Source organism: Hemiscyllium ocellatum, chromosome 8 (genome assembly GCF_020745735.1).
Source record: "Hemiscyllium ocellatum isolate sHemOce1 chromosome 8, sHemOce1.pat.X.cur, whole genome shotgun sequence".
Classification (NCBI taxonomy): Eukaryota; Metazoa; Chordata; class Chondrichthyes; order Orectolobiformes; family Hemiscylliidae; genus Hemiscyllium; species Hemiscyllium ocellatum.
The window spans coordinates 72,665,924-72,678,911 of NC_083408.1; the positions used below are offsets into that span (position 1 = coordinate 72,665,924).

Sequence of the window (12,988 nt, forward strand, 5' to 3'; positions counted from 1 at the left end):
GTTCTCATCTATGTCTGGTCTAGTCTGTGTGACTGCAGACCCACATCAATGTGGTTGACTCTCAGCCACACTCTGAAATGACATAAAAAGATATTCAGTTGTATCAACCCATTTAAAAAATCTCACGATAGGATTAAAATCAAGCAAGCCATTTGGCATCAACGTAGGCACTGGAATGACAATGATAACCTCAGCCCTGCTAACTCTGCAAGTTCTCCTTACCAATATCTGGGGGCTAGTGCTAAAATTGGGTGAGCTGTTCCACATGCAGAAACCGCCTGATGTAGTCATACTCACAAGAGCCAGACAACATGATCACTACCCTGGGTATGTCATGTGCCACCAGTGTAGAGTCAGGAGGGAGAGCCCTGGGAGTTCTTACCAACACCTTTCCAAGGGCTCTTGGAGGTGGGCAACAAATGCTGGCCCAGCCAGTGATCTCATTTTCAATAAATGAATATTTTTTAAAAAGCTGAAAACAGTACCTCAGCTGATTAAAAGAGTTGCAAAGTCAGAGACTGTTCCTGTCAGCCCCATATCCATGTTGAGCACAAAAGGACTCAAAATAGTTTTATTACTCTGTGCAGACAAGAGGAGCTGACTATTTACCTTTGAATGAGCAGGTTTGCACTCGGACAAGTTGATTTTGACAATGAAGATGGCAAGTAAAAAAAGAGTTGGAATTTTTTGGCAAAAGTCAAGATGGACTTTTAGACAAGATTGACTATTAACTGAGTATATATGGTAATCAGGCACCTCTATTTACTATCTTTACAACACTTGACTTGCCCCGTTTGGAAAATCTCTAGTTTTGATAGCTAACTACATCTGCAGTACAGTATAGAGAACAGAGATGAGATTGATGTGTTTTTCAGCAAGACAAATATTGAACAGTTCGGCAGCATTAATTTTTTGACACAACACTTTTCATGTTTTCTACTTGTGAATATTTATTATTTTCCCTTCTGTAGGTGTATTGTAGAAGCAGAAAATTTTGAGGAGAGAATAGCAGTTTTAAGTCGAATTATAGAGATCTTGCAAGTTTTCCAGGAACTCAACAATTTTAATGGTGTCCTGGAAATTGTCAGTACAGTAAACTCTGTGCCAGTTTATAGGCTGGATCACACTTTTGAGGTGAGTGTTTTACATTGTTTTAGTTTTGCATCTCCTGATCAATTAATATTTGCAGTTATTTCTATTATTCAAGTAAAAAGCACTGTTCATTTTTAAATATAACTGTCAAAGTCAATTTATCAGCTGCTATTTGAATATTCAACTAATATATGTTAGGCAATTAATCATCTTATTTGTAATTGACCTATATGGAACAAATCTGATAAATCTGAATCTTTCATCCAGTATGTACAACAATGACCAATTATAGTTTGAACCTGTATATAAAATGTCATTATAATAACAGATCAATTAACAGCTACTTGGAGAAAGTTGCACAATTCAGAAAATGCTTTCTGTTGATTTTGTTCTTCCTGCGTTAGTAATATTCACCATTATTTGTCAATGATTTAAAAGATGGTGATGCTAAGGTGATTTTTTTTAAAATTTCTGTTTTAATTTAAGTGTAATGTAATCTTAATGTAAGTGTTTTCCTTTATTTTTCTTCTTCATCCCTTCCTCCTTCCTACCCTTGCCCAATACTATCAAACATTAAATGTAACAGCTTGAGGTAGGGAGAGGCAAGGGGGAGTTTAAATAAGAGAAAATGTTTTCAGAAGTTCCCAATTTTATGTGGGATTGTGTTGTTGTGTCATGCACATTCTCTTTCATATGATTTAAAAGAATAATGTAGCCAGTTACTTCTGCCTGATTGAGGTTCTCACTTGATAGCATCTGATGTGCACATAGTTAAAAACTTCTTTGAATGACACTGAGTCTGCTTATAGTTTGTGATGATCTGGTGTCCCTCCTTTTTTGTTCCTGATTTTGTCTTTACAATGTGTGTAAATTTAAGAGTGGTCAGTATTTCACAGAATGGAGAGAAATTTATGGATTTTAAACTGACTGAGATTAAACATAGGATAATTGTCATTGAAACAGGCTATTTGGCTCAACTAGTACATGTCAAAATAGATGATTTACTCAAGCCTTCTCCCACCTTTACTAATCTAACTCCAATCATTGTAACCCTCTAATCCGCTTTCTTTTCCTGTGGTGGTCTAACTTTGAATGGAACTATTATATTCACCTCTACTAGCAAAATCATGTAAGGGAAAGAAATTTTTTCTACATCCCTTTTTGGATGTCTTGGTTATTATTTTATATTATTAGCTTCTCACTCCAAGAGAAACATTACTCTATCAAAATCTTTCATAATGTTGGTATCTCATCCTCTTTTCACGATAAACGAGACAGCCTGTTGATCCTTCCCTGATTCAAATACTCTCATGCTTTTAGTATTATCCCTATAAATCATCTCTGTACACTCTCCAGTCTGTATCCTTTCTACAATAGGAAAAACAGAATTATACACCATACCCTGTGTGGTCGAGGCAACGTTGGAGACAGGTTTAACATAACTTCCTTACTTTTCAATGCTGTCCCTCTAAAAATAAGATCAGATGAACGGTTTACTTTTTGGTTTTTTTACCTTGTTGACTTGTGGCATAACTTTGTGATCAATGTGTTTGTATTCTGAGATTCCTCATCTCCTCTACCTATCTAGACTTGCAAATTCTAAGTAACAAGTTACCTCCTTATTCTTCCCTTTAAAATTTGTGACGATGCATTTAATTGTTGAAACTTTATTTACCAATTATTTGCCAGTTTTGCAACTTTATTAATGGCTTTATCTTATAATCCATTTTAAAATTGAATGTACACCAACTTAATTGCATTATCATCATCAACCCCCCCCCCCCCCCCCCCCCCCCCCCACCCCCCAACCATTATCTCACCAAAGGATGCACAAACATATTAGTTATGCATGATCTAGTTTCAACAAATCTGTGTTGACTTTCCTTAATTAATCTACATTTGTTCAAGTGTGTAATTATTTTGCTTTATTATTTTTAAAAGCTTTTCCAACAGTGAGGTTAAACTAACTACCCTGTTTTCGGTTTATCTTATGTCCTTTTATGAATAAAAAAAAACCTATCCTCTTTTCTTGTTTGACAAATGTGAATCCTGTATGAAAAATCAAAGTGCAATGTCAGAGTTGCTGTTATTAACAAGAAAATGCAAACAAACTACTTTTAATTCAAATAAATGTTGAATTTCTATCATAACTGTCAGTTTTAAAGGAATTTGACTTCTCGGTTTTTTTTTTAAATCATCTAGCACTTGATTTCTTTAAACTACATTGTAGCACCTTTTATTACATATTTTACACAGGCATTGCCTGAGAGAAAGAAAAAAGTTTTAGAAGAAGCAGTGGACCTAAGTCAAGACCATTTCAAGAAGTACCTAGCTAAACTTAAGTCAATAAATCCACCTTGTGTGCCTTTCTTTGGTAGGTAATACAACTAATTATCAATTTAGTATTTTGATGTGATTTAACAATGTATTATGCATTATACCTGCTTCTGTAGTGCATTGGTAAATGACTGCACATTATTTCCATTAGCTAGGTTACATATATAATATATAAAAACTTGTACAGAATGTCAAATTGGTTGTTACCCAAAGTCTTTTTTTCTCACTAACTTAGTTTACACTTTTTATAATTAATTAATAACATTGAAATCAGTGACTTGCTTATTTTATAATTTGGAGGAGCTGGTGTTGGACTCAAGTGGACAAAGTTAAAAATCATACACTCCCAGGTTATAGTCCAAAGGATTTATTTGGAACCACTAGCTTTTGAAGCGCTGCACTGTCATCAGGTGGTTGTGGAGCAGGACCATAAGACACAGAATTTATAGCAAAAGGTTACAGTATCATGGCTGGAATATATTAAGCACTTAAAATCTTTCACATTTTAGAATGGTTTTCCTAGTTTTCAGTTTGTTATAATGTAAATCCCAGAACTCCTTTTAAGTCACATTCTCAAGTTAACTTTAGATTTTCTAACAAAATGTGTCATCTCAGCTCAGACAGTGCATTTAAGGTGTAAGGTTAAAGTAACTCTGTGTCCCAGTCTTGAGTCAGACTGGTTTTATTTCAAAAGTGGGATTTACAGAATCTTATATGGATTGACTGGTGATTATTCATTTTTTGAGCAAAATAAAATTCTGCAAATACAGATTAGCCCCATAAACGTATGTGTGCTCGTGTCGGAGAGACAGAGTCAGTGTGAGTGCATGTGAGAGAGTGTGTGTGAGACATGCCCTGGGGCATAGTACATTGGCGAGACAGAGCAGACGCTATGATAATGGTTGAATGTACACCACCCAACAATCACCAGGCAAGGGTGTTTCCTCCCAGTTGGGGAATACTTCAGTGGCCTGGGACATTCTCCAAGGTGGACTTTTGGGTGAGCAATAATGTAAAGTGGCCAAGCAGAGGCTAATAGCCAAGTTCAGTACCCATGAGGATGGTTTCAACCGGGACCTTGGGTTCATGTCACACTACAGGTGACCCCACTGCATTATATGCACTCTCACGCGCTCTCTTGAACTAGCATACACCCTCTCTCATAGGTACACATACACGTCCCACAATCACACCCACGCACGAACCCTCTCACAGGCTTATACACTGTCACAATCATACACATACTTTACCATGCATACGCACACACTCTCACATTCACTCACACTCACATAGACACACTCACTCTGTCTCTCCTGCATGCACACACATATAAGTTTATGGATTGAATGTGTATTTGCAGAATTATATTTTATTTTGTTCAAAAATACATAACGTACAGTCATAAGGTCATAGAGATGTACAGCATAGATACAGACCCTTTGGTCCAACTTGTCCAAGCCAACTAGATATCCCAACCTGATCTCGTCCCATTTGCCAGCGCTTGGCCCATATCCCTCCAAACATTTCCTAGTCAAATACCCATTCAGATGCCTTTTAAATGTTGCAATTGTACCAGCCTCCACCACTTCCTCTGGCAGCTCATTCCATACTGGCACCATCCTGTGTGTGAAAATGCTGTCCCTTAGGCCCCTTTTCTATTTTTCCTCCTCTCACACTAAACTTATGCCCTCTAGTTCTAGACTCCTCGACCCAGGGAAAATACTTTCTGTTTACCCTATCCATGTGCCTCATGATTTTATAAACCTCTATAAGGTCACCCCTCAGCCTTCGACACGCCAGGTAAAACAGCTTCAGCATCTCCCTATATGTCAATTCCTCCAATCCTGGCAACATCCTTCTAAATCTTTTCTGAACCTTTTCAAGTTTCACAACATCCTTTCGATAGGAATGCAAGCAATATTCCAAAAGTGGCCTAGCCAATGTCCTGTAAAGCCACAACATGACCTCCCAATCCTATGCTCAATGCTCTGGCCATTAAAGGAAAGCATACCAAATGCAGCCTTCCCTATTCTATCTACCTGTGACTCTCTCAAGGAGCTATTACCTGCGTTCCAAAGTCTCTTTGTTCAGCAACACTCCCTAGGACCTTACCATTAAGTTTGTAAATCCTGCTAAGATTTGATTTTCCAAAATGTAGTACATCACATTTATCGAAATTAAACTCCATCTGCCGCTTCTCGGCCCATTGGCCCACCTGATCAAGATCCCATTGTAATCTGAGGTAACCGTCTTCACTGCCCACTACATTTCCAATTTTTGTGTCATTTGCAAACTTATTAACTATACCTCCTACGTTCACATCCACATCATTTATATAAATGACGAAAAATAGTGGATCCAGCACCGATCCTTGTGGCACTCCACTGGCCTGAAACACAACCATCCACCACATCCTCTGTCTTCTACCTTCGAGCCAGTTCTGTATTCAAATGGTTAGTTCTCCCTGTATTCCATGAGATCTAATCTTGCTAACCAGTCTCCCGTGGGGAACGCCTTACTGAAATCCATATAGATCATGTCTACTGCTTTGCTCTCATCAATCCTCTTTTTCAAAAAACTCGATCAAGTTTGTGAGACATGATTTTCCATGCACAAAGCCATGTTGACTATCCCAAATCAGTCCTTGCCTTTCCAAACATGTGTAAATCCTGTCCTTCAGAATTCGCTCCAACAACTTGCCCACCACCGAAGTCAAGGCTCATTAGTCTATAGTTCCCTGGCTTGTCCTTACCACCGTTCTTAAATAATGGTACCATGTTAGCCAACCGCCAGTCTTCTGGCACCTCACCTGTGACTATTGATGATACAAATATCTCAGCAAGAGGCCCAGCGATCACTTCCCCAGCTTCCCACTTTTATGCGTTTCAAGACACTCAGAACTTCTTCCTCTGGAATGTGGATATTTTTCAAAATGTCAAAATTTGTTTCCCACATTCTATATCTTGCATGTCGTTCTTCTTAGTAAACACTGATGCAAAATACTCATTTAGTATCTCCCTCATTTCCTGCGGTTCCACACACTGGTTGCCTTGCTGATCTTTGCCTTTCTGGCCGTATTCGCTCCCTAGTTCCCCTTTTGTCCTTAATGTATTTGTAAAAACTCTTTGGATTCTCTTTAACCCTATTTGCCAAAGCTATCTCATGTCCCCTTTTTGCCCTCCTGATTTCCCACTTAAGTATACTCCTTCCTTTATACTCTTCTAAGGATTCACTCGATCTATCCTGTCTATAGCTGGCATATGCTTCCTCCTTTTTCTTAACTAAACCCTCAATTCCTCTAGTCACCCACCATTCCCTACCCTATCAGCCTTTCCTTTCACCCAAACAGGAATATACTGTCTCTGGACTTTGTTATCTCATTCCTGAAGGCTTTCCATTTTCTAGCCATCCCTTTACCTGCGAACATCTGCATCAATCAGCTTTTGAAAGTTCTTGCCTCATACCATCAAAATTAACCTTCATCCAATTTAGAACTTCAACTTTTAGATCTGGATCATCCTTTTTCATCACTATTTTAAAACTAAAGGAATTATGTTTGCTGGCCCCAAAGTGCTCTCCCACCGAGATGTGAGTCACCTGCCCTGCCTTATATCCCAAGAGTAGGTCAAGTTTTGCACCTTCTTTAGTAGGTACATCAACATACTGACTTAGAAAATGTTTTTGTACACTCATAACAAATTCCTCTCCATCTAAACCCTTAACATCCTGTCTGTGTTTGGAAAGTTAAAATCCCCTGCCATAACCACCGTATTATTGTTTGGGATAACTGAAATCTCCTTAAAAATTTGTTTTTCAATTTCCTGCTGACTATTAGGGGGTCTATATTATTTCTGAGTTCCAATCAAATAACCTCCCAGGATGTATTTCCAGGAATATTCTCCCCCATACACTAGCTCCTCAGCCACACATTCGTCTGTGCTATCCTCCTATTCCCACCCTCACTAGCTCGTATCACTAGGAGTAATCCAGATATTACTACCTTCGAGAACCTCATTTTTAAATTCCTGCCTAACTTTCTATATTCAGCCTTCAGAAGCCCATCCTTTTCTCTTCCTATGTCATTGGTACCAATATGTACAAGGCCTCCCTGCTGGTCACTCTCTCTTTTGAGAACATTCGGCACCCTCTCTGAGACACAGTTAATTCATGTAAGATTCTGCAAATCCCAATTCAGAAATTGAACCAGTCTGTCTCAAGATTGGGACATAGATAGACTTTATCCTCACACCTTTAATACATCGTCTGAGCTGAGATGACACATTTTGTTAGAAAATCTGAAGTTATCTTGAGAATGTGATTTCAGAGGAGTTCTGGGATTTACATATGAACAAAACAAAACTAGGAAAACCATTCAAAAAGGTGAGACTTAATATCAGTTTTTTAATATATTTCAACCGCATTATACTGTAACCTTTTGCTAGAAATTTTGTCTTTTATGGTCCTGCTCCACAACCACCTACAGTCATAGAGATGTACAGCATGGAAACAGATCCTTCAGTCTAACCTGTCCATGCCGACCAGATAGCCCAACCCAATCTAGTCCCACCTGCCAGCACCTAGCCCATATCCCTCCAAACCCTTCCTATTCATATACCCATCCAAATGCCTCTTAAATGTTGCAATTGTACCAGCCTCCACCACATCCTCTGGCAGCTCATTCCATACACGTACCACCCTCTGTGTGAAACAGTTGCCCCTTAGGTCTCTTTTATATCTTTCCCCTCTCATCCTAAACCTATGCCCTCTATTTCTGGACTCCCTGGCCCTCGGGAAAAGACTTTGCCTATTTATACTATTCATGCCCCTCATAATTTTGTAAGCCTAAGCGCTTCAAAGCAAGGTCTTGCACTTTGGCAAAAAGAATAAAAGCATAGACTACTTTCTAAATGGTAAGAAAATTTGTAAAGCCAAAGTACAAATGGATCTGGGGGTGCTAGTCGAGGATTCTCTAAAGGTAAACATGCAGGTTGAGTCCGTGATTAAGAAAGCGAATGCAATGTTGTCACTTATCTCAAGAGGGTTGGAATATAAAAGCACCGTTGTGCTACTGAGACTTTATAAAGCTCTGGTTAGGCCCCATTTGGACTACTGTGTCCAGTTTTGGTCCCCACACTTCAGGAAGGACATCCTGGCACTGGAATGTGTCCAGCGGAAATTCACACGGATGATCCCTGGAATGGTAGGTCTAACATATGAGGAACGGCTGATTATCCTAGGATTGTATTCATTTGAGTTTAGAAGATTAAGGGGAAACTTAATAGAGACGTACAAAGTAATACATGGCTTGGAAAGGGTGGATGCTAGGAAATTGTTTCCATTAGGTGAGGAGACTAGGACCCGTGGACACAGCCTTAGAATTAGAGGGGGTCAATTCAGAACAGAAATGCGGAGACATTTCTTCAGCCAAAGGGTGGTGGGCCTGTGGAATTCATTGCCACGGAGTGCAGTGGAGGCCGGGATGCTAAATGTCTTCAAGGCAGAGATTGATAGATTCTTGTTGTCTCGAGGAATTAAGGGCTATGGGGAGAACGCTGGTAAGTGGAGTTGAAATGCCCATCAGCCATGATTGAATGGCGGAGTGGACTCGATGGGCTGAATGGCCTTACTTCCACTCCTATGGTCTTAAAAGGTGTTGCTTCCAAATAAGTTTACCTTATAATTAGTTAAGTATATTGGAGATAAGTTTTAAGACCAATGTTTATGAATTATTTCTGATCAAAGGTATTTACTTGACAAATATTCTGAAGACCGAAGTGGGGAATCCAGATTTTCTAAAACGATGTGGGAAAGAACTAATAAATTTTAGCAAACGAAGGAAAGTAGCTGAAATCACAGGCGAAATTCAACAGTACCAGAATCAACCCTACTGCCTACAAATGGAGACGGACATCAAGGTAGTCATTTTGGTGCTTCTTTCATAAAGTTCATCCTTTATTACCAGTTTTAGAATAAATTTTTTACATAGTTCACAAAGTCATTAAAGATCTGTTTGTGTTAATGCATAGAAATTCTTTGAAAATCTGAATCCAATGGAGAACAGAAATGAAAAAGAGTTTACAGACTATTTGTTCAACAAATCATTGGTAATTGAACCACGAAACTGCAAACAGCCACCACGCTTTGTAAGTTGCCCATAATTTTGATTTTGTTTTAGTAGTCGCATTAGTTGAGGAGAAAAACATCAGTCAATTTGCATTCATTTGAAGGTATTGGTGTAAAGTTGATAAGTATGCCACTTGGTTTTACATTTAAACATTATTGCTTAATTCACTTTTTTAAAATATAGCAATGTAGAAAATAGGTGCAGGAGTAAACTATTTGGCCTTCGATCCTACCTTGTTCTTGCTTTCTCCCCATAGCATTTGGCGCGGCATGGTGGCTCAATGGTTAGCATTGCTGCCTCACAGTACTAGGGACCCAGGTTCGATTCCTGCCTCTGGCGACTGTCAGTGTGGAGTTGGTTCATTCTCCCCGTGTCTAAGTGGGTTTCCTGCAGGTGCTCCAGCTTCCTCCCACAGTCCAAGAGTGTGCAGGTCAGGTGAATTGGCTGTGCTAAATTGGCCATAGTGTTAGGTGCATTAGTCAGAGGGAAATGGTCTGGGTGAGTTACTCTTCGGAAGGCTTAATCCATTTGGCCCTAAGAACTATATCCAAACCCTTTTTGAAAACATTCAATGTTTTGGCCTTGACTGCTTTCTGTGGTAGAGAATTCCACGGGCTTACCATAGAGTATTAGAGTCATTTGCACGGAAACACTCTTCGATCCAACTCATCCATGCTGACCAAGTTTCCCAAACTAAACCAGTTCAACTTGCTTGCATTTAGCCCATATCCCCCTCAACCTTTCCTATTCATGTACCTGTCAAATGGCTTTTAAATGTTGTAACTGTATCTGCGTCCGCCACTTCCTCTGGCAGTTTATTCTACATACAAGCCATCCACCACTATTTTGTTTCCTGTAACTTAGCTAATTTTGTATCTGTGTTGCCACTGTTCCGTTTTTATTCCATGGAGTTCAACTTTGCTGGCAATTCTATTATATTTTATACATGTTATATATAATATACATCATAAGCTATTATAATACACTTCTTGAAATCCATGTATACCATATCAACTACTTTACACTTTCAACCTTCTCTATTACCGCATCAAAAAATCTCAAACAGGTTAGTTGCCCACAAATTGTTTTTACCAAATCCATGATGGTTTTCCTTAAATAACCCACTCTTGTCTAAGTGATAATTTTATCTTGGATTCTTGATTCGATACATTTTTCCACCAATGAGGTTGAACTGACTCCCCCATCCATAGTTGCTGTGTTTATCCTTGTGCCCTTTTTTTTCAAAAGCAGTGTAGCTTTTACAATTCTTTTATCCTCAGCACCAAGGTCAGGATCTCTTAATTCCCACTCTTGCTTTGTTCAGCAGCTTCTGATACGTACCATCTGGTCCTGGCATCCATTATCTCAACCATCTCCTTTTTTCGCTATGATTGTATAGATTGTTACATGTTACAGTAAATTGGAATTCTTTCAGTAGTTAACATTCTGTAAAGTTAATAGAATATAGTAACTCACTGTGTTCATCTATATACAATGTGAACCTATATCTCAGTGAATATGTAATATTTCATAGTTGCACTGTCTGTAAGATTGATTTCTTCACAACAAATGATGGACTTCAAATCTTAATGTTGTTTTTCTAGTGAATGCTAAAATCATGTTGTTATATCATGAAAATAGTTTACCTAAAAAGTGATTATTCTTATTATCCAGATATCATTGCTGACTGATCAGCCAAAAGTAAACTTTCTTTGTGTTTTGTGGAAATATTAAATTTCCTCTTGCCTAAGGAATAATACTAAATTGAATGGAATTATATCATTTATCCATACTAGTATCTATGCTGGTTGAGCAAATCATGTGGAAACCACCTTTCCAATTGAGTCTTCTCGAGAATGGGTCAGGAATCCATCACTAGATTACCTTTATTGAAGAAAACAATTTGTCCTGACATTGTGACAGTTTGATAAAACTTCAGATCCTGAATTCTTCTGTTCTTTTTGTTTAGCCTTGAGACGTTATTTGTAGAGTTCTGATTAAAAATAATGAGTTTTTAGTTCAAAATGATGAAAATAATTTTATTTAATGAGTTATGACTTTGTTCTGAAGGAGTTCAACCAATGAGCAGTCCCATCAAAACCTGACATCACTTGTATTCTCCACCTGTGCTGAGAAGGCACAAAAGTAAAAAAATACACTCAAGTATTGGGAATGAGGAATGAAATAACCCAACATTGTTGCTGCAGTATGTCTACTACAGTATCTTTTCTTCATGCGATCTAAAAGTGTAAATATTATTGGATCAGGTATCAGTTATATTTTACTATTCTGCAAGAAGTGATGTTAACTTTAGCAGTGACAATAATCTTATTTACCTTTTCTGTTTAGCCAAGAAAAACATCATATTCCTTAAAGTCTCCAGGAATAAGACCAAATCCCTCAAGGCATGCCTCTACCTCTGCGATCCCAAAGAATCCTATACAGGAACCATGCAAGATCAGCTTCAGCAGAATTCCTGAAACTGAAAATGATTCAACATTGTCTATCCCAAACTCCCCAAACACACCATCAACTCCAAGTGTATTTGCTTCTCCTGAGTTCAGTGTGTTTGATGGAGATGTTTCCAGCCCTACCAGTGAGTGTCATTTTGTTCTGTAACGTCATTAATATTGATACTGGGTTAATTAACTTAAGTAAGCTGCCCTTCTAAAACCTTAAAGTTTCAAGTGACAAGTATGTAATTCAAGACATCTTTTTGAAGAAAATTTCAAAATCATTGAGTGTGTTCCTCATAGCGCCACAGAAATCACACAGGTCATGACACTGACTAATTTACTAACAGACCAGATGGTCATAGATTTAATTTGAAGTATGTGCTGAAACATCAGTTTGTTTGTGCACAAGAAGACATTGAGGCACTGGAAAACCAATCTAATCTTAGACCTGATGTTTTTTCAGCTAATGCTGGTATTTTAAGGAGAAACAGTTAAAATTAATTTTAAAATTGTATTTCCAGTAAGGCAATGTTCAATGATTAGTAAATATTTGGTTACGTGCATGGCAGAAGAATGTGAGGACTGCCGATGCTGGAGATCAAGAGTCGAGAGTGTGTTGCTGGGAAAGCACAGCAGGTTAGGCAGCATCCGAGGAGCTGGAGAGTCAGCATTTTGGGCATAAGCCCTTCATCAGGATGAAGGGATTATGCCCGAAATGTCGATTCTCCTGCTTCTCGGATGCTGCCTGATCTGCTGTGCTTTCCCAGCAACATACTCTTGACTTACGTGCATCGCAGAAATTAAAGACACATTAAGTGTGGCTGATTTTCTAGCTGTTGTGCTTTTACTTTCATTTATTCCTGTGTCTTCTGCAGGTAGTTCAAGTTCAGTCTGTTCCACGATCTTTGCTCCTGTTCACATTGGTGCTGGTATGGCAGCTCATGCTGGGTTTATTAATGTCCACTCATGCTGTTGGCTT

At 38.5% G+C, this 12,988-nt stretch overlaps 1 protein-coding gene across 2 annotated transcripts in view; it reads left to right on the plus strand.

The window, feature by feature from the left end:
• Window positions 1–12,988, plus strand: part of sos2 (son of sevenless homolog 2 (Drosophila)) — a 96,808-nt gene that overhangs the window by 72,771 nt on the left and 11,049 nt on the right. Inside the window, exons 16-21 of one of the 2 annotated variants that reach the window (XM_060829189.1) lie at window positions 972–1,134; window positions 3,349–3,466; window positions 9,172–9,344; window positions 9,456–9,572; window positions 11,903–12,149; window positions 12,885–12,938. In XM_060829189.1, coding sequence (XP_060685172.1) covers window positions 972–1,134; window positions 3,349–3,466; window positions 9,172–9,344; window positions 9,456–9,572; window positions 11,903–12,149; window positions 12,885–12,938 — 872 coding nt within the window. The remainder of the gene's footprint in view (window positions 1–971; window positions 1,135–3,348; window positions 3,467–9,171; window positions 9,345–9,455; window positions 9,573–11,902; window positions 12,150–12,884; window positions 12,939–12,988) is intronic. The other variant, XM_060829190.1, reaches the window with a different exon arrangement.